The sequence below is a fragment of the Molothrus aeneus genome, chromosome 5 (assembly GCF_037042795.1).
Source record: "Molothrus aeneus isolate 106 chromosome 5, BPBGC_Maene_1.0, whole genome shotgun sequence".
Lineage (NCBI taxonomy): Eukaryota > Metazoa > Chordata > Aves > Passeriformes > Icteridae > Molothrus > Molothrus aeneus.
The window spans coordinates 68,846,166-68,866,427 of NC_089650.1; the positions used below are offsets into that span (position 1 = coordinate 68,846,166).

The following is a 20,262-nucleotide window of genomic DNA, read 5'->3' on the forward strand; positions in this document are numbered from 1 at the left end:
AAAAAAAAATAAAAATCCATGGCTTTCCCAATGTGACAGAGCACCTTAAAGGCAAAAAAAGCACCTAAAAGAAAAAAAAACTCATCCTAGAATGAGTTGGGTTGGAAGGGACCTCCAAGATCATCCCTGCCATGGGACACCTTCCATGATCCCAGGCTGCTCCAAGCCCCGTCCAACCTGGCCTTGGACATTCTGGGGATCCAGGGGTAGGAAAGTTTTGCTCCAAAGCAAAAAAAAAAAAAAAAAAAAAAAAAAAAAATCCATGGTTTTCCCAATGTGACAGAGAACCTTAAAGGCAAAAAAGGCAAAGCAGGGCTAAATGTGCACAAACTGATCACTGGACAAGCCCAGCAGCACAGCCCCATCCTCTCCTCACCTGTCCCAGGTCTGAGCTGACCGAAGAATTCCTGCCCCCTCGCAAACACAGGATTCATCTGTCACTCTTCTCGGGATCAGATTATTTTTTAATTAAAAAATTTCCTCTCTAAAAGAAAAGGGGAGCAGGCGAGGCAGCAGGGAAGGAGCACAAGGTGTGCATTTTTAATTGGGCGCAATTAAAAACCTCTCGCTGTGCCGCGGCAGCGCCCGCGGCCAAGCCCGATTTGCATGAGTAATTATTCACTCCATTACAGAGTCTGCTCAACTTTGCCTCCCTTGTCTTTGAAAGTATTAATAAATATTGATCAGACACTCTCCTGTTTGCCTTCGCCCGAGCAGCTCTGATGGACTCAGCCTCTGATGTTATCAAATAATGAAATATGAAAGAGGGACTGGGACGAGCCTCTTGTTCTGTGATTTTTTATTTAGGCTCTTCATTTTCCTTTCACAAGTGTGTTTGTCCCTGCCATTAGAAACCCTCTTTTGATTATCAAGAGGTGGCTGAGGAAAGGGAGTCGTAAAGGATGGAGGGAATAAATAAATGGAGGAGAGGTGAGGGGAATCTGCTCCGTGGAATGCTGGCCAACTCCTTTGTGGTTTTAAAGTTGAGGTTTAAAAAACCCAAGGAAAAGAATTAAAAGTTACCAAAAGCTCAGTCTGTCACCTGACAAACAGGTTAATAAATAATTATGTGGGATTAGCAAACCTAACCAAAGAGCAAATGTAGCTCCCCAAGATCTCTTTTGGCTTTGATGTGGGCACAGGGAAGCTGATTTACCCTTCCCAGACCATCAGCCCGGGCAGGAAAAGCTCCCAGGGCTCAGCCAGGGGATATCTGGGGGCAGAAGAGAGGAGGTCAAAGCAGGGCTGGAAATGGATGGGCTTTAAGGTCTCTTTCAACCCAAACCATCCTCTGAGTCCCAATAAAGGGGATTTTTGTCACTTTGACTTTAAGACCCGCCCGTGTTGGGTGCCCAGAGCAGCTGTGGCTGCCCCTGGATCCCTGGGAGTGTGCAAGGCCAGGCTGGACAGGGCTTGGAGCGGCCTGGGATGGTAGAAGGTGCCCCTGCCCATGGCAGGGAGTGGAACAAAAGGAGCTTTGAGATCCCTTCCAACCCAAACCCCTCTGGGATTGTAGGATGACGTTCAGCAGGAAGGTGTCTGCGCTTTGTTCAGCTTTCTCTGCTCGTGGCACTGCTGAATAAAAGCAAGAGCTCATGGAATTCTGCAAAAGGAAAGGCCTGGGCCATTGTCATTATCTGTCCTTACAAACGGGGTTCGTGATGGTTCGTGGGCTGATCTCAGGGTGCAAAAGAAACCAACACGGCACAGAGGGTTTGCAGTGATAATCAAAACAAATGCATCTTTGTTGAATGACCAGAGCAAAATGTGACAGAGGGATTAAGGAGGAGAAAAAGATAGAGAAAGAGAGAGAAAAAAAGAGAGGGGGGAGTGGATATAGCTACCAAACACAAAGTCCTTTGGTCCAGTCTGTCGCAGACATGTTTTATGAAAAATCCTTTCCTGAGGATTTTTTCTCCTGAGAAGCTGAGAGGCCTCAGGAACAAAATGTAAACATCGATTATCTGCTGCTGTGGAATGCAACAGGTGCATCTGGGATTGGTCTCATGTTGGATGTTTCTAATTAATGGCCAATCACAGTCAGCTGGCTCAGACAGAGAGCCAGAGCCACAAGCCTTTGTTATCATTCCTTCTTTTTCTATTCTTAGCCAGCCTTCTGATGAAATTCTTTCTTCTATTCTTTTAGTATAGTTTTAATATAATATATATCATAAAATAATAAATCAGCCTTCTGAAACATGGAGTCAGATCCTCATCTCTTCCCTCGAGCTGAGACCCCTGTGAACACGGTCACACCAGTCCAGTCGAGGCCCTGCCTGTTATGCTGGGGAGATCTCAAAATCTCCAGCTAACTCAGAGGTGTTTGTTATGATAACTGTTGGAAATTGTTATTTCCAATAGAGTTATCATAACAAACTCTAACAAGGGGAGGGGGGGAAACAGATACAATAAGGCATAGATGTAACAGGTAGTCCATGTTCTCAGCAGTGAGAGCCATTGTTTGCGTGGTCCAGCAGTCACACCTGCAGGCAAACATCTGGCTTTGGTCAGCTTGCCTCCCCCACACACCTGCCCTGGTTTAGGGGTTCCATCCCAGTCCTTGGAAGGAGCAGAGGGGCCTTTTCACATGGGGGTTCCATGTCTCAGTCCTTGGAAGGAGCAGAGGGGCCTTTTCACATGGGGGTTCCATGTCTCCTTGATGGAGAGGCTCCTTACATCTCAGTCTGTCTGTCACGGTGGCTGTAACACAGGTGAGGCTCTTCTGTGGGGGCCACCTGAAACTCAGGAGAATCCAGCCAGGCCGAGAGCTGGGACAGCTCCCAAGGCTGTTGTTGCACAAAGGGCACGGTGCTTCCTTCTTCTTCTCATTGGGCTCAGTGTAGCACACAGCAAACAACACCTGTGAACAACAGCTTAGCACTGCGCTCAGCTCTCCCTGGGCGTGTGTGACTTTCTCCTACCGAGCCAGAGATTTAAGACAGGGGGAGTCTTCTCTTCAGTGGTCCCCAAATGACCATCGTGAGGCAGGTGGGAGAAAATCCGGAGAGACTCTCACAGCCACCAAGCAGCAGAACTGAGCAGGGTGTTTTCCTCTCTGCAGGCAGTACTATGAGATGCTCTACAACACGGCAGACGAGCTGCTGAACCTGGTGGTGGACCAGGGCGTGAAGTACACGGAGCTGGAGTACATCTACGCCCTGAACCTGCTGCACCGCAGCCAGACGGGCGTGGGGGACCAGACCACGCAGAACATGAGGCTGCAGCGCCTCAAGGAGATCATCTGCGAGCAGGCTGCCATCAAACAGGCCACCAAGGACAAGAAGATCACCACCGTGTGACCCCCTCTGCCACCCCCCTCACCCGCAACCGGCCGGTGGCACCTCCGAGTTTGTTTTTTTGTTGGTTTTGTTCTGTTTCAATCGAAGAAAAAGTGGCAATCTTTTGGGCATTGTGGTGAGGAGGGAAATGCTATTTGAGATGTGGGGTTGGGGTGGTTTTGGTGTGTGTCCATGTAAAGCTTCTTTCATGTTCTCCCAAAAGTGATTCCACAGCAGGAGCCCCGGCGGGGTTTGGGGTGGGATATTCAGCTTTGCTCTGTTGCTGCTGCTTTGCCTTGAGATGTAAAGGGAGCTGTGGGGTGGGAAAAAGGAAAATTGGGTCTTGGAAGTTCAGACCACACTAAATAATCAGCACCCTGCCAGTCAGTGCCAGGCCTGTTGATCACACGTGGGATCTTGATGGCTTGGAGATCTTGTTCGGAGCCTGCTCAGTTCTGCTGGTTCTCCCTCCAGGCTGCTCCCACGTGAAGTTTCCTGCTGTTTCCACTGCTCAAAGATGGGGTTGTTTATTCCTTCAGGTGGTGAGCAGCCAGTGCTGCACGTGGGAGGTAGCACGGGACCATTTGTTCCCACTTCTCCTCTTTCATTATCCCAGAGCCATCTGGCACCGGCTCCTGCAGCGCCGGGGGGGGGATGGATGCAGGAGAAAATTGCCAATCTAAAATAACAAAAAAAAGCTTCCTTTTCTTGTCCTGAATGTCATCTCCGAGTCCCCCCAGCTCCACGGATATTCTGTGGCTGTCGCTTGATGCACTGGAAGGACTGGCAGGGTGGTGTAGCTCAGCACCAATGATCAGCAAGGGCAGGAGGGCACCAAATCCAGGGTCTGAGGCACACCCAGGGCACCAATTCTGCCCTGCCCTAACCCTCTAAATTCACCTGGCAAAAGGTTCCTTATTCCTCCAAAATCTGAATCCACTGCACTTGTATTTGCCAAGAAAACTGGGGCCCCAGCTGGGTTTCCTGTGCTGGGAAAGGTTCTCTCTGAGCTGTAGGTGCTTTGTGTGTCAACCTTGGAATTGCAGAATTAAAGGATGTTTAAAATCCCTGGTGGTTTGTCTGGCTGTTTTTAAGAACTGTCATCCCTGAGGTGTTTAAAAGATTCCTTTCCAGGCCCAAATTCAGTGTTCTCCAAGGCTCCATCAGTGTGGAAATGATTTTCTGAGTCACTCAGAACAACCCTCACCTACCATGGACCAACTCCCACCATCCATGTAAGACACAGAACCCATCAGTTCTTGTTGTTAGGAACCTTCCAAGCTTTTTTTCCCCTCATAATCCCTCCTTTATTCCCTCCTTTTATTCATATTTTTCTCATGCCAATATTGGCCATTAACTGCAGGAGTTCCTCCCTTTCCCCAATGGGTTTGCAGGAGGGGGGACAATTCCATGAGGGATGGTGATGGGATGTTCCTGGGATCACAGATCTGTGTTCACCTGCTCAGACACTGCCACGTGGAGATCCTGGAATGCTGGATGTTCCCTACCCAGACTTTGGGAAAGGGAAAAGGAGCTGCTTGGTACAAAGAAATCCCATTTTGTACCCTTTGAGGTGTGGGACTGATGTGTGAGTAGCTCTGAATTCAGACTGGGCTGCTGTGGCCTGGTGTGCAACTGGTTAATTATTAATTTCTTAATAATCTGAGGCTCTGCTTTGCTGATCTCAGGCTTTGCAGTCCACGTTTCCCACCCACCCAGCAGCTGTGCTGGTGGGGGACGGGACAGATTGGATAAAATCAGGAAAATCTCATCTTCGGGAGTATTTTTGAGTCTAAAACAAGTGATTTAAATTGTTTTTCCTCCAGCTGCCCCTCACGTTGTCCATCACAGCCCCACCAGGTGTGAACAGGGCAGCAGGGACACTCAGGGACTCACCTGCAGCAGGTGGAGAGGAAAGAGAAGGTTTTTCCATTGAGGTAATTAATGTTTGCAATTAACTGGTGTCTCCTCAAGAGCTCGGACTCTCGGTCCTCTCCAAACCTTCACAAGGGAGGTGAACATTCCCGGGGTCACACCAAGGAGAAGGGCAGGAGCAGGGTGTGTGGAATGTGGGGATCCAGGCCTCATTCCAGCCCCCCGTGGCCATTCCCTGCTCCAGCTTCCTCTCCACACCACAAGAACCTTGGACTCCATGACCTTGGAGGTCTTTTCCCACCTTAATTCCAGGACTCTTCCTTGCAGCAGCATCTTAGAATCCTCATCAGAGGATCCTCACGGAGTATTTTTTCCTGGGAATGCGGGTTTGGAATGAAGCGCGTTTCCTTCCCACCCTGAGTGTAACACACCACAGATGCTGTGATTTTGAAGCACAGAAATCAAGTTGTTTATCACAGACAGTTGTTCAGCCTGGAGAAAAAGAGGCTCAGGGGGCGCCTCCTCACTCTCTACAACTCCCTTACAAGAGGTTGTAGCCAGGTGGGATTTGGTTTCTTCTCCCCTAATCAACAGCAAAGGACCTCAAATTTTACCAGGAAAGGTTTAGATTGGAAATAAGGGAAAAGTTCCCCTTGCAAAGGCTCTGAGTGTTGGTGTTTGTTCCAAACCCCCTCTCACTAACAGGAGATCCTGTGGGTGTGGGGGAGAGATTTTGGGAACAATTTTTGTTTACAGAGCTGGGTGGTGGGTAGAGACAAGCTGTCATGGTTGGGAGTAAATAACTCCTCAGACAACCCCTGGCAATGTCCCCACGCCCCCCTCAGCCTCCCTGTGCAGCCACACTCTTCCTCTTGGCTTCCTCTTGGACACCAGACGCTCCTGAGGGGTTTGGGAAGTCCCCTGAGGGTACATTTGGTGTTTGAAGTCCTGGACTCTCCATAGAGCAGCCACCAAACCCTTTTGGGTTTGTATCACAGGCCGGGGTCTCTGTACAAATCACAAACAGGACAGGGCTGCTGGGAACGTGCCTTGAGCTGTTTGATTTTCCAGCATCAGCCTCATTCCATGGCTGTGACAATGGGGAGATGCCCTCAGCTCACATCCCTGGCAGCAGACCAAGAACTCAATGTCACAACTCACTTTAGCAGTTTTTTGACCAATCCCACAAAGCAGAAGCACTTTGTCAGTAGTTCCATCCAACCACTCTAAGCACAGGTACCTTTGGTTAAACAATGCCTGCTTATTTCAAATCCAACCCTGCCTGTGAGCCTTCAAACACAATGCACAGAGCTCTGTTATTAACTCAGAACTCCCTCATATCTCACCAGATGAACTTTTCTGCAGCTTAGGGAGTTATTCTAGCCAAGCATTAATACACAGACCATTGTCCTATTTGTCCTTACTTTTCTACTTCTTACATAATTTTTCTGCTGCCCAATCTCATGGCTGCTGCTCAGCTCTAATCACAGTTCTGCTGTCTCTGAGGCTGCCTTTTGCAGCTTTCCCAAAACCCTCTGAATTTATGGATTCCCACAGCTTTGGGCCGAGCCCCACAGTCCCTCATTGGAGCTCAGGTGTCCTCATGGTCCTGTGCAGCTCCATCAGGCTCTGGTTGTCCTGGATTTATCCCTTCTGAGGGATGGAACAGAAGCTCAAGGCTCCTGAAAGCACCAGCCCTTGGGAAACTTTTCTGCCCTCCCAGCATTGATTTTTCCTTTGCTGCTGTCTGGTTGCTGCTTGTCCATCCCAGCCTGTGGAAATCGGCCACATGGGGCATTTATAACACATCTGCAGCGTGAGATGGTCTCCCACAGGGAAAAAAACAAAAGAGGGTGTTGGAAACTGTGCAAAAATCCTGGAAACCTCCTTTATCATTGACCTGAGCTGTGCAGAGCACGACCTACCCCAAATCTGCCCTGCAGGAGGGACCCAGTTCTCGCCCTGGGATCTCTTAAGAGAGCACAGAACATCTCCAGCTCTGCAGCCAGTGCTGGGATCAGCAGCATTTGGAGCTGCTGGAGAGGGTCCAGAGGAACCCATGGAGCTGCTCCAGGGCTGGAGCCAGGCTGGGAGAGCTGGGAATGCTCCCCTGGAGAAGGGAAGGATCCAGGGAGAGCTTCCAGCACATTCCAGGCCTGCAGGGGCTCCAGGAGAGCTGCAGAGGGACTGGGGCCAAGGCCTGCAGGGACAGCACCCAGGGAATGGCTCCCAGTGCCAGAGGGCAGCCAGGGATGGGATCTTGGCAATGAGGAATTCCTGGCTGGGCTGGAATTGCCAGAGCAGCTGGGGCTGCCCCTGATCCCTGCAGTGCCCCAGGCCAGGCTGGACACTGGGGCTGGAGCAGCCTGGGACACTGGGAGGTGTCCCTGGACACTGGATGAGCTTTAAGGTCCCTTCCCACCCCACCATTCCATTATCCCATGGTTTGCTGCTGGATTTTCAGTCCAGTCCAGTCCAGCACTCACCTCACTGAACTGCCAAAAAAAACCCACTTTGGCCAAAAAAACCCCAAAAAAACACCCAAATTTTGCAGTTTTGCCTCTGAGCTCCCTGTGCCCCAGTGCGACGGAATCGCTTCTTGTTTTGCCAAAATCCCCCGTGAAAATCTGGAGCCTTGGAAGAGCTGCTGATCTTCAGCTTGAGGATCCTCCTCCATGGCAAGTGCTTCCTAAAAATCTTTGGAATTTGAGGCTCCCTGAATCTGAGTTACTCACCCTGAGCTGCTTGGTGCAATTCATCCAATTTAACCAACAAAACCCTTGGCTCTTCCCTGGCTCCAAACTGGGCCAAGGTCCCATTTTGTGTGCAGGGAAAGGGCTCTGAGGAGGAACCTGCTGAAGAAAAAGGCTCTGGAAGGAGATGGCAACGAAAATGAATCAGGACAAACATTAATTCAGGAGTTTTATTGTGAAAACCCAAATCTTCACTCACTTCCTACCCCTTCAGCTGCTTCTCAATAATTCTCATTTTTGCTGACGGCTCCTCGCTAGGTTCTTTAAATCCACTTGCAAATCAAATAATTGTGACTCAACCACATTTTATTAAAAAAAACCCCAACCCTGAACTGGTTTTCACTCCCAATTTCCCTCTGAACACTTCACAAAATCCCTCTTCTAAATAATTCACCAGCCCTACAAGACAAACCATATTATCAGCAGCCCTGGCGCTTCCACACCTCAATTAAATCTATAAAATTAATGAGACATACAATTCCATGCTAGGAAAAAAAAAAACCTCCCCCGTTTCCCAGCTGAGAGCGGCCGGGGAAATAATTTCTGCCTTTGAGAAATAACTTTTTAATAAATTTATAAATAAACAGCATTTTTTTTTTGGTCGTTTGTTTAGGGGAGCTGACGAGAAATGGATCCAGCGCCGATATTTGCTCGATTTAGCAGAGGAAAGAGATGAAGAGCAGGGTTGGAGAGAGGCAGGGTTGGAGAGACGCGGTGCTCAGGGGTCGCTGCTCCTCCACCGGGGTGGGATTGGGGGCAGGACGCGCCTGGAGGGGCAGCGGGGTCCGGGGGAACGCGCGGAGCTGGCGCGGCTCCATCTCCGCAGGGGGCACCCGGCCGGCTCCTCCTCCCCTGCGGGAACTGCAGCGGGAAACGGGAATTGGCGCCAAAGGAAAGCGAAAATTGACCCCGCATTCCCAAAGGGTCCGGGGGGAAAGCTCAGCTCAGCCACTCCGAGCAGCCGCTGGGGTTTGGGGTTTTTAAAGGTTTGGAATTTCATCGTCAAAGAAATGTTTGGAAGGTTGTTATTTGGAATTCTGGGATATTTGGAGTCGCGGAATTTTGGAATATTTCGAATTCTGGAATATTTTGGAATTGTGGGATTTTTGAATGTTTGGGGTTCTGGAATATTTCGGTATTTTGGATTCTGGAATTTTTAAAATATTTGGAATTCTGGAATATTTGAATATTTGGGATTCTGGAATATTTGAATATTTGGGATTCTGGAATATATGAAATTCTGGATTTTTTAATATTTGGAATTCTGGACTTTTATAATATTTGGAATTCTGGAATTTTTTTATATTTGGAATTCTGGATTTTAAAAAATATTTGGAATTCTGGACTTTTAGAATATTTGGAATTCCGGATTTGTTTTTAATATCTGGAATTCTGGGATATTTGAATATTTTGGATTCTGGAAATTTTTTTGTATTTGGAATTCTGGGATATTTGAATATTTTGGATTCTGGAAATTTTTTTTTGTATTTGGAATTCTGGAATATTTGAATATTTGGGATTCTGGATTTTAAAAATATTTGGAATTCTGGGATATATGAAATTCTGGATTTTTTTTAATATTTGGAATTCAGGACTTTTATAATATTTGTAATTCTGGAATAGGTGAATATTTGGAATTCTGGAGTATTTGAATATTTTGGATTCTGGAATTTTTTTGAATATTTGGGATTCTGGATTATTTGGATATTTTGGAGTCTGGATTATTTAAAATATTTGGAATTCTGGACTTTTAGAATATTTGGGATTCTGGAATTTTAAAAATATTTGGAATTCTGAAATATTTGAATATTTGGGATTCTGGTTTTTTTAATATTTGGAATTCTGGGATATATGAAATTCTGGATTTTTTTTTTAATATTTGGAATTCTGGAATTCTGGAATATTTGGGATTCTGGAATATTTGGATATTTTGGATTCTGGAATTTTTAAAATATTTGGAATTCTGGAATATTTGAATATTTGGAATTCTGGAATATATGAAATTCTGGATTTTTTAATATTTGGAATTCTGGACTTTTATAATATTTGGAATTCTGGAATTTTTTTATATTTGGAATTCTGGATTTTAAAAAATATTTGGAATTCTGGACTTTTAGAATATTTGGAATTCCGGATTTGTTTTTAATATCTGGAATTCTGGGATATTTGAATATTTTGGATTCTGGAAATTTTTTTGTATTTGGAATTCTGGAATATTTGAATATTTGGGATTCTGGATTTTTAAAATATTTTGAATTCTGGGATATATGAAATTCTGGATTTTTTTTAATATTTGGAATTCAGGACTTTTATAATATTTGTAATTCTGGAATAGGTGAATATTTGGAATTCTGGAGTATTTGAATATTTTGGATTCTGGAATTTTTAAAATATTTGGAATTCTGGAATATTTGAATATTTGGAATTCTGGAATATATGAAATTCTGGATTTTTTAAAATATTTGGAATTATGGACTTTTATAATATTTGGAATTCTGGAATTTTTTTATATTTGGAATTCTGGATTTTTTTTTAATATTTGGAATTCTGGGATATTTGAATATTTTGGATTCTGGAAATTTTTTTTGTATTTGGAATTCTGGAATATTTGAATATTTGGGATTCTGGATTTTAAAAATATTTGGAATTCTGGGATATATGAAATTCTGGATTTTTTTTTAAAATATTTGGAATTATGGACTTTTATAATATTTGGAATTCTGGATTTTTTTTATATTTGGAATTCTGGACTTTTAGAATATTTGGAATTCCGGATTTTTTTTAATATTTGGAATTCTGGGATATTTGAATATTTTGGATTCTGGAATTTTTTTAATATTTGGAATTCTGGAATTTTTTTAATATTTGGAATTCTGGGATATATGAAATTCTGGATTTTTAAAAATATTTGGAATTCTGGACTTTTAGAATATTTTGGATTCTGGAATTTTTTTTTAATTTGGAATTCTGGAATTTTTGAATATTTGGAATTCTGGAATTTTTTGGACTTCCAGATTTTAATTTTTTTCCTAATATTTGGAATTCTGCGAACTTTTGAACACCTGCAATTTTTAAAAAAAAAATATCCAGAATTCTGCAATTTCATCGAACACTTGCAATTCCGGAATTTTTTTTTAATTTTTTAAATTTTTTTTTTTTTTTAAATATTTTTTAATATTTTTTTATTTTTTAAATATTTTTTAATTTTTAAATTTTTTTTATTTTTTTAATTTTTTAATTTTTTAAATTTTTTAATTTTTTTAAATTTTTAAATTTTTTTAAATTTTATTTAATTTTTTAAATATTTTTTAATTTTTTTAAATTTTTTAAATTGTTTTTTTAATTTTTTAAATTTTTTTAAATTTTTTAAATTGTTTTTTTAATTTTTTAATTTTTTTTAAATTTTTTTTAATTTTTTTTTATATTTTTTAAATTTTATTTAATTTTTAAAATATTTTTTAAATTTGTTAAATTTTTAAATTTTTTTTAAAATTTTTTTTATATTTTTAAATTTTTTTTTTAATTTAAAAAATTTTTTTTATATTTTTAAAATTTTATTTAATCTTTTAAATATTTTTTAATTTTTTAAATTTTTTAATTTTTTTTTATTTTTTAAATTTTTTTTTAATTTTAAAATTTTTTTTAATATATTTTAAAATATTTTTTTCATTTTTAAATTTTTTAAATATATTTTTAAATTTTTTAAAATATTTTTTAATTTGGTTTTTTTTAATTTTTAATTTTTTAATTTTTTTTTAATTTTTTTTTTTAATTTTTTTTTTTTTTATTTTTTTTTTTTAATTCTTTTTTTTCCTCCTCCATCCCCGCACAGCCGGGGCCGGGCCGGCCCTGCCGCGGTGCCCATTGTCCCTCCCTGTGCCGGGGGCGCTGCCCCGGGCGCACCCACCTGGCTCGGGGCTCTCGGGGCTCTCGGGGCTCTCGGGGCTCTCGGGGCTCTCGGGGCTCTCGGGGCCCTGGCTCCCGGCTCTGTTCGTGCGCCCGCCCGGCGCGGCCGCGCTCAGGCGCCGCCGCCGCAGCGGCAGCTTCGGCCACAGCAGCTGCTCCGGCCCGGCCGGGGCCGCCTCCGGGGACACGAACACCTGCCGCCGGGCCAGCCCCAGCTCCGTGAAGCTGTGCGCAGGGAAAAACAGCTTTGAAAGAGGCCTGGGTGTGAAAGAGGGCCTGGTTTTCCACACCTGCACCGGTTTCTTTCAGCACCTTTTCCCCTACAAACAAAACTCTTGAAAATCCCTCCTGGTGCCGTTGAAGGACCACCAACTTCAAGACTTTTGGTTCAGTTCTTGAATCATGATGGTTCCCAAATTCCACTCAGCAGGAATGTGCTAATCACATCATGAGGGAATAACTCTTGTTTTATAACCACATTTCTCACTCCAAATCTATTTTTCCACACCTGCACCGGTTTCTTTCAAATATCAAATATCTTCCAATATCCCCTCTAAACAAAACTCTTGAAAACCCCTCCCGGTGGGAGCACCTGGTGCCATTGAAGGACCACCAATTTCAAGATTTTTGGTTCAATTCTTGAATCATGATGGTTCCCAAATTCCACTCAGCAGGGAGTGTGCTAATCACATAAGAAGGAATAACCAAGAGGGAAAAATTCTGGTTTTAAAACCATATTTCTCACTCCAACTCTGTTTTTCCCCACCTGCACCAGTTTCTTTCGGCACGTTTTCCCCTCTAAACAAAACTCTTGAAAATCCCTCCCTGTGGGAGCACCTGGTGCCATTGAAGGACCAGCAGTTTCAAGATTTTTGGTTCAATTCTTGAATCATGATGGTTCCCAAATTCCACTCAGCAGGAATGTGCTAATCACATCATGAGGGAATAACCAAGAGGGAAAAACTCTTGTTTTATAACCACATTTCTCACTCCAATTCTATTTTTCCACACCTGCACCGGTTTCTTTCAAATATCAAATATCTTCCAATATCCCCTCTAAACAAAACTCTTGAAAATCCCTCCCTGTGGGAGCACCTGGTGCCATTGAAGGACCAGCAGTTTCAAGATTTTTGGTTCAATTCTTGAGGAATTTCAAGATATCTCCCAAATTCCACTCAGCAGGAACTGTGCTAATCACATAAGAGGGTTTCAAAACTCTTGTTTTAGAACCACATTTCTCACTCCAAATCTATTTTTCCAAACCTGCACCAAGTTTCTATCAAATATCAAATATCAAATATCTTCAAATATCAAATATCTTCAAATATCCCCTCCAAACAAATCTCTAGAAAATCCCTCCCTGTGGCTCCAATTCCCACCTGAGCCAGGTGAGTTTGCTGCTGCCCCCCCATGTTAATGATGATGATGATGATGATGAGGATGATGATGATGAGGATGATGATGATGAGGATGATGATGGTGCCCTTCCTCCCATCCCGCTGTGCTCACCTGCTCTCCAAGGTGACCCTAATCAGGAATTCCCACCTGAGCCAGGTGAGTTTGCTGCTGCCTGCCCATATTAATGATGTTAATGATGATGATGATGATGATGATGATGGTGATGATGGTGCCCTTCCTCCCACCCCGCTGAGCTCACCTGCTCTCTGATGTGACCCTGCCCAGGAATTCCCACCTGAGCCAGGTGAGTTTTTGCTGTCCCCCCATGTCAATGATGATGATGATGATGAGGATAAGGATGATGATGATGATGATGATGTTAATGATGATGATGATGACGATGATGCCCTTCCTCCCACCCCGATGAGCTCACCTGCTCTCCGAGGTGACCCTGCCCAGGAATTCCCACCTGAGCCAGGTGAGTTTTTGCTGCCCCCCCATGTTGATGATGATGATGATGACAATGATGATGACGATGACGATGGTGCCCTTCCTCCCGCCCCGGGTGCTCACCTGCTCTCTGATGTGACCCTGCCCAGGAATTCCCACCTGAGCCAGGTGAGTTTTTGCTGCCCCCCCATGTCAATGATGATGATGATGATGATGTTAATGATGATGATGATGATGATGATGACGATGACAATGACGATGATGACGATGATGATGCCCTTCCTCCCACCCCGATGAGCTCACCTGCTCTCCAAGGTGACCCTGCCCAGGAATTCCCACCTGTGCCAGGTGAGTTTTTGCTGCCCCCCCATGTTGATGAGGATGATGATGACGATGACGATGATGACGATGACGATGGTGCCCTTCCTCCCGCCCCGGGTGCTCACCTGCTCTCCGAGGGGACCCTGCCCAGGAATTCCCACCTGAGCCAGGTGAGTTTTTGCTGCCTCCCCATGTCAATGATGATGATGATGATGATGTTAATGATGTTAATGATGATGATGATGATGATGATGATGTTAATGATGATGATGATGACGATGACGATGATGATGCCCTTCCTCCCGCCCCACTGAGCTCACCTGCTCTCCAAGGTGACCCTGCCCAGGAATTCCCACCTGAGCCAGGGGAGTTTTTGCTGCCCCCCCATGTCAATGATGATGATGGTGATGTTAATGATGATGACGATGATGATGATGATGATGGTTCAGTGCCCTTCCTCCCGCCCGGGTGCTCACCTGCTCTCCGAGGGGACCCTGCTGGCGCCCGAGGGCAGCGGGGGCGCGGGCCGGGGCAGCAGCTGCAGCGAGGCCTCGCACTCGGGGTCCAGGGCCCTGCAAGCACCAAACCCAAATTACAGACCCGGGGCACGAGGGGCAGCAAGCGCAGAGGAAATGGAGATTTTGATTGAGTCAGCTCAGCCCAAGTGGGTCAATTTAACCTAAAATTGAGATTTTTAAATTTTTTTTATTGAACACAGCCCGAGCAGGTTGAATTTAATCAAAATTTGAGATTTTTTTCTATTTAGCGCAGCCCGAGTGGGGTGAGGTCAATGAAAAATTGAGAATTTCTTCCATTTAACACAGCCCAAGAGGGCTGAGGTTTGTCAGACATTGAGATTTATTTAATTTTGGTTTTTATTTAGCATAGCTCAAGTGGGGTGAGGTCAATCAGAAATTGAGATTTTTTAAAAATTTATTTAGCACGGCCCAAGTAGGGTGAATTTAATCAATAATTGAGAATTTAAAAAATTTATTTAGCATAGCTCAAGTGGGGTGAGGTCAATCAGAAATTGAGATTTATTTTTTTTTTAATTTAACATGGCCTAACTGGGGTGAGGTCAATCAGAAATTGCGAAATTTTTTAATTTACCACAGCCCAAGTGGAGTAAAGTTAATGAAAAATTTACATTTTTTCATCTCTTTAGCACAGCCCAAATGGGCTGAGTTTCATCAAAAATTGAGATTTTTTATTTATTTATCACAACCCAAGTAGAATAATAATAATCAGAAATTGTTATCAGAAGTAATATAATTAATATTAAAATATTAAATAAAATAATATAATGTTATATATTAACATATATTATAAAATAATATAATATAATTATTATCAGAATTAATAATAATCAGAAATTAAGAATAAATAATTGGAAATTATTTAATTCTGATTTAATTATTGATTGAATTCTTAATTCTTGATTTAATTCTTAATTCTTGATTTAATTATTGATTTAACTCTTGATTTAATTCTGATTAAAGTCTTGATTTAAATCTTGATTTAATCCTTGATTTAACTCTTGATTTAAACCTGATTTAATCCTGATTTAGTTCTTTATTTAGTTCTGATTTAATTCTTGATTTAATTCTGATTAATTTCTGACTTAATTCTGATTTAATTCTTGATTTAATTCTTAATTCTTGATTTAATTATTGATTTAACTCTTGATTTAATTCTGATTTAATTCTGATTAAAGTCTTGATTTAAACCTGATTTAATCCCGATTTAATCCTGATTTAGTTCTGATTTAATTCTTGATTTAACTCTTGATTTCATTCTGATTAATTTCTGACTTAATTCCAATTTAATTCTTGATTTAAATCTTGATTTAAATATTGATGTAATTCTTGGAATAAAATTGGAATAAATTGGAATAAATTTGAATTAAATTGGAATTAAATTGGAATGAAATTGTAATAAACTTGGAATTAAATTGGAATAAATTGGGATTAAATTGGAATTAAATTGGAATAAATTGGAAATAAATTGGAAATAAATTGCAATTAAATTGGAATTAAATTGGAAGAAATTGGGATTAAATTGGAAGAAATTGGAATAAATTGGAATTAAATTGGAATAAATGGGAATAAATTGGGATTAAATTGGAATTAAATTGGAATAAATTGGAAATAAATTGGAAATAAATTGGGATTAAATTGGAATAAATTGGAATTAAATTTGAATAAATGGGAATAAATTGGAATTAAATTGGAAGAAATTGGAAGAAATTGGAATTAAATTTGAAATAAATTGGAATAAATTGGGATTAAATTGGAAGAAATTGGAATAAAATTGGAATAAACTGGAATAAAATTGGAATTGGAAGAAATTGGAATAAAATTGGAATAAACTGGAATAAATGGGGATTTTCCTGGTTTTACCTGTGGGACAGCAGCACCTGCCGAGCTGCAGAGAATCGTCTCCGGAGCGAGGCCTCTTCCTGGGGAAAAGAAAGGAAAAAAGACAATTTTATACAATAATTTTCAATTATTTCTGGTTTTTTTAATGTTTTGGGTCCTCTCCTCTCTCCTGCTAAAATTCCAGGGGTGTAAATTGAAATATCCTGGGGAAACAGCAGGGTTGGGTTGGGATTAATGAGGTGCAGAAATAATAAATGGAAAATGGTTTTATTTTAAATTATTTTTTAATTTTTTTTTGAAGTGAAAAAAAGTGAAAAACAGGGGAAAAAAACTTTAAGAAAAGGTGAAAAAAAAGTGAAAAAAAAGTGAAAAAAAGTGAAAAAAAACCGTGAAAAAAAGTGAAAAAAAGGAAAAAAAGGTGAAAAAAGGTAAAAAAAAAGGTGGGAAAAAATGAAAAAAGTGAAAAAAGTGAAAACGTGAAAAAAGGTGAAAAAAGTGAAAAAAGTGAAAAAAGTGAAAAAAAGTGAAAAAAGGTGAAAAAAAGGGGAAAAAGTGAAAAAAGTGAAAAAAAGTGAAAAAAGTGAAAAAAGGTGAAAAAAAGTGGAAAAAAGTGGAAAAATGTGAAAAAAAGTGAAAAAGTGGAAAAAAGTGAAAAAAGTGAAAAAAAGGGGAAAAAGTGAAAAAAAGTGAAAAAAGTGGAAAAAGTGAAAAAAGGTGAAAAAAAAGTGAAAAAAGTGAAAAAAGTGAAAAAAGTGGAAAAAGTGGAAAAAAGTGAAAAAAGTGAAAAAAGGTGAAAAAAAGTGAAAAAAGTGAAAAAAGTGAAAAAATGTGAAAAAAGGTGAAAAAAGTGAAAAAGTGAAAAAAAAGTGAAAAAAGTGAAAAAAGTGAAAAAAGGTGAAAAAAAGTGAAAAAAGTGAAAAAAAGTGAAAAAAGTGAAAAAAAGGGGAAAAAGTGAAAAAAAGTGAAAAAAAGGGGAAAAAGTGAAAAAAAAGTGAAAAAAGTGGAAAAAAGGTGAAAAAAAGTGAAAAAAGTGGAAAAAAGTGAAAAAATGTGAAAAAAAGTGAAAAAAGAGAAAAGTGAAAAAAGTGAAAAAAAAAGTGAAAAAAAAAGTGAAAAAAAAAGTGAAAAAAAGGTGAAAAAAGTGGAAAAAAGGGAAAAAATGAGGATTGAGTGGTGACCATGATCTTGGGGGACTTTCCAACCTTAATTGTGTGAAAGAAGGAATTTCCTGCTATCAATTATTAATTAATTATCAATTAATGAATTTAATGTCGGGCTGAGACAGCAAATGAAACTGCTTGATAAATGGAAATAAAATAGATGGAAAAAAATAGTCATGTAAATAGAAATAAAATAAATATAAATTTATAAATCAATATAAATAGAATAAGTTTAAAAAATATATAATTATATTAAAAATTCCTTCCTGCTTTGGTATCAGCTGATCCCACAGATATCAATTATTAATTATCAATTTATTAATTAATGTCATGGGCTGAGACAGAGCACAGTTCAACTGCTCAATAAATAAAATAAATAAAAATAAAATAGTCACAGAAATAGAAATAGAAATAAATAGAAATAAAATATTCACATAAATAGAAATAAATAGAAATGAAATATTCACATAAATGGAAATAAAATAAATATATATTTGTAAATCAATATAAATATATATATATATATTAAAATTTCATCCTGCTTTGGTATCAGCTGATACCACTGATATCAGTTATTAATTTATCAATTAATGTCAATTTAATGGGCTAAGATAAAGCAAATGAAACTGCTCAATAAATAGGAATAAAATAAATACAAATAAAATAGTCACATAAATAGAAATAGAATAAATAGAAATGAAATATTCACATAAATAGAAATAAAATAGTCACATAAATAGAAATAAAATAAATAAAAATGAAATATTCACATAAATAGAAATAAAATAAAATAGTCACATAAATAGAAATAGAAATAAATAGAAATGAAATATTCACATAAATAGAAATAAAATAGTCACATAAATAGAAATAGAAATAAATACATATTTATAAATAAATATAAATAAAATTGAAATTTTAATATATGTATATTCATATATTAAAAAATCCATCCTGCTTTGGCATAAATAGAAATAAAATAAATATATATTTAGAAATCAATAAAGATAAAATTATATATAAAATATATAATAAAATTATATATATATAATCAATTAATGTCAATTTAATGGGCTAAGACAAAGCAAATGAAACTGCTCAATAAATATGAATAAAATAAATAGAAATAAAATAGTCACAGAAATAGAAATAAAAGAAATAGAGATACCATAGTCACATAAATAGAAATACAATAGTCATATGAATAGAAATAAATAGAAATAAAATATTCACATAAATAGAAATAAATAGCAATAAAATATTCACATAAATAGAAATACAATAGTCACATAAATAAAAATAAATATAAATAAAATATTCACATAAATAGAAACAAATAGAAATAAAATATTCACATAAATAGAAATACAATATTCACATAAATAAAAATAAATATAAATAAAATATTCACATAAATAGAAATAAATAGCAATAAAATATTCACATAAATAGAAATAAAATATTTGCATTACAACTGTGAATTACTTCATTATTTATCCCAAGTAAGGAATCAGATTCTTATTTTGTTCATGGAAAATTCCCAATTTCGAGTCCCAAATGTAACAGCTGAAAAATTTGGCTTTAAGGCTGAAATATTAAAAATATTTTGATTTTTTTTCCCCATTTAATTTGGCCTAAGAGGCATCTGGGTTAACACATCGAAATAAAAATCTAAAATAAATAAATAAATAAATAAAAATAAAATCTAGAAATAAGAATGTGATTCCTTGGAGCTCCTCCCCTGTGCCAGCCATTTTCTCTGGCTGGAATTAATTATCTAAGTTATAATTATATCAATGTACATCATTTATATCATTTAGCTTTTATTAATATAATTATATAAATGTAATTAATGTATAAAAAGTAAGAACAGAGAAGTTCTACACCTTCAATCCAGCCAGGGCTAAAAAAAACCAAGGATTTTCCCTCTTCTATTGGGAAGATTTTGTGGGTTTTGGCTTTAAATTCCCCCTTTTTGTCTTCTATCACATCATTTAAAAATACCCAAAATAACCAAAATAGATATTTTGAGGAGCTTTTGAAGGGCTTAAAAGCCCTTAAATTTTCCCTTAAATTTTCATGTTCTTGGGATTATTTATTCCATCAAAAACCTCAGCTCCAAAACTTCCCCTCTCAGCTCCTTCACCTTTTTTTGGGAATGTGCCCAGCAGGAATTCCAGAGGAATTCCCCACTTCCACTGGAAATGCCCCCACCCCTGGAATTTTGCAGCTGGAGGAGTTTTCCTTCCTCTCCTGGGAAGATTTTGTGGTTTTTGGCTTTAAATTCCCCATTTTGGTGTTCTCTAACATCCCTTAAAAATACCCAAAATAACCAAAATAAACCCCAGAGATATTTTGAGGAGCTGTTGAAGGGCTGAGTCTGCTCTCCTTAAATTGTCCCATTTTTGGGATTATTTATCCCATCCAAAAACTTCCAGCTCCAAAACTTCCCCTTCTCAGCTCCTTCACCTTTTTTTGGGAATACAGCCCCACTTCCACCCCTGGAATTTTGCAGCTGGAGGAGTTTTCCTTCCTCTCTTGGGAAGATTTTGTGGTTTTTGGATTTAAATTCCCCCTTTTGGTGTTCTCTAACATCCCTTAAAAATAACCAAAATAAAACCCAGAGCTTTTGAAGGGCTGATTCTGCTCTCCTTAAATTGTCCCATTTTTGGGATTATATATTCCATCAAATCCCTCAGCTCCAAAACTTCCCCTCTCAGTTCCCTCACCTTTTTTTGGGAAT

At 39.3% G+C, this 20,262-nt stretch overlaps 2 protein-coding genes across 3 annotated transcripts in view; one reads left to right on the forward strand and one right to left on the reverse strand.

The window, feature by feature from the left end:
• The window catches only part of EXOC4 (exocyst complex component 4), a 351,428-nt gene extending 347,083 nt beyond the window's left edge, over positions 1-4,345 (forward strand). Inside the window, exon 18 of the mRNA XM_066550131.1 lies at positions 3,062-4,345. Within this exon, the coding sequence (XP_066406228.1) occupies positions 3,062-3,299 (238 nt within the window). The 3' untranslated portion in view covers positions 3,300-4,345. The remainder of the gene's footprint in view (positions 1-3,061) is intronic.
• A 3,717-nt stretch (positions 4,346-8,062) lies between these two features.
• Positions 8,063-20,262, reverse strand: part of LRGUK (leucine rich repeats and guanylate kinase domain containing) — a 60,259-nt gene continuing 48,059 nt past the window's right edge. The window contains exons 17-20 of one of the 2 annotated variants that reach the window (XM_066551061.1): positions 16,381-16,439; positions 14,458-14,553; positions 11,814-12,037; positions 8,063-8,767 (exon numbers count right to left, since the gene is read on the reverse strand). In XM_066551061.1, coding sequence (XP_066407158.1) covers positions 8,625-8,767; positions 11,814-12,037; positions 14,458-14,553; positions 16,381-16,439 — 522 coding nt within the window. In that variant the 3' untranslated portion in view covers positions 8,063-8,624. The remainder of the gene's footprint in view (positions 8,768-11,813; positions 12,038-14,457; positions 14,554-16,380; positions 16,440-20,262) is intronic. The other variant, XM_066551062.1, reaches the window with a different exon arrangement.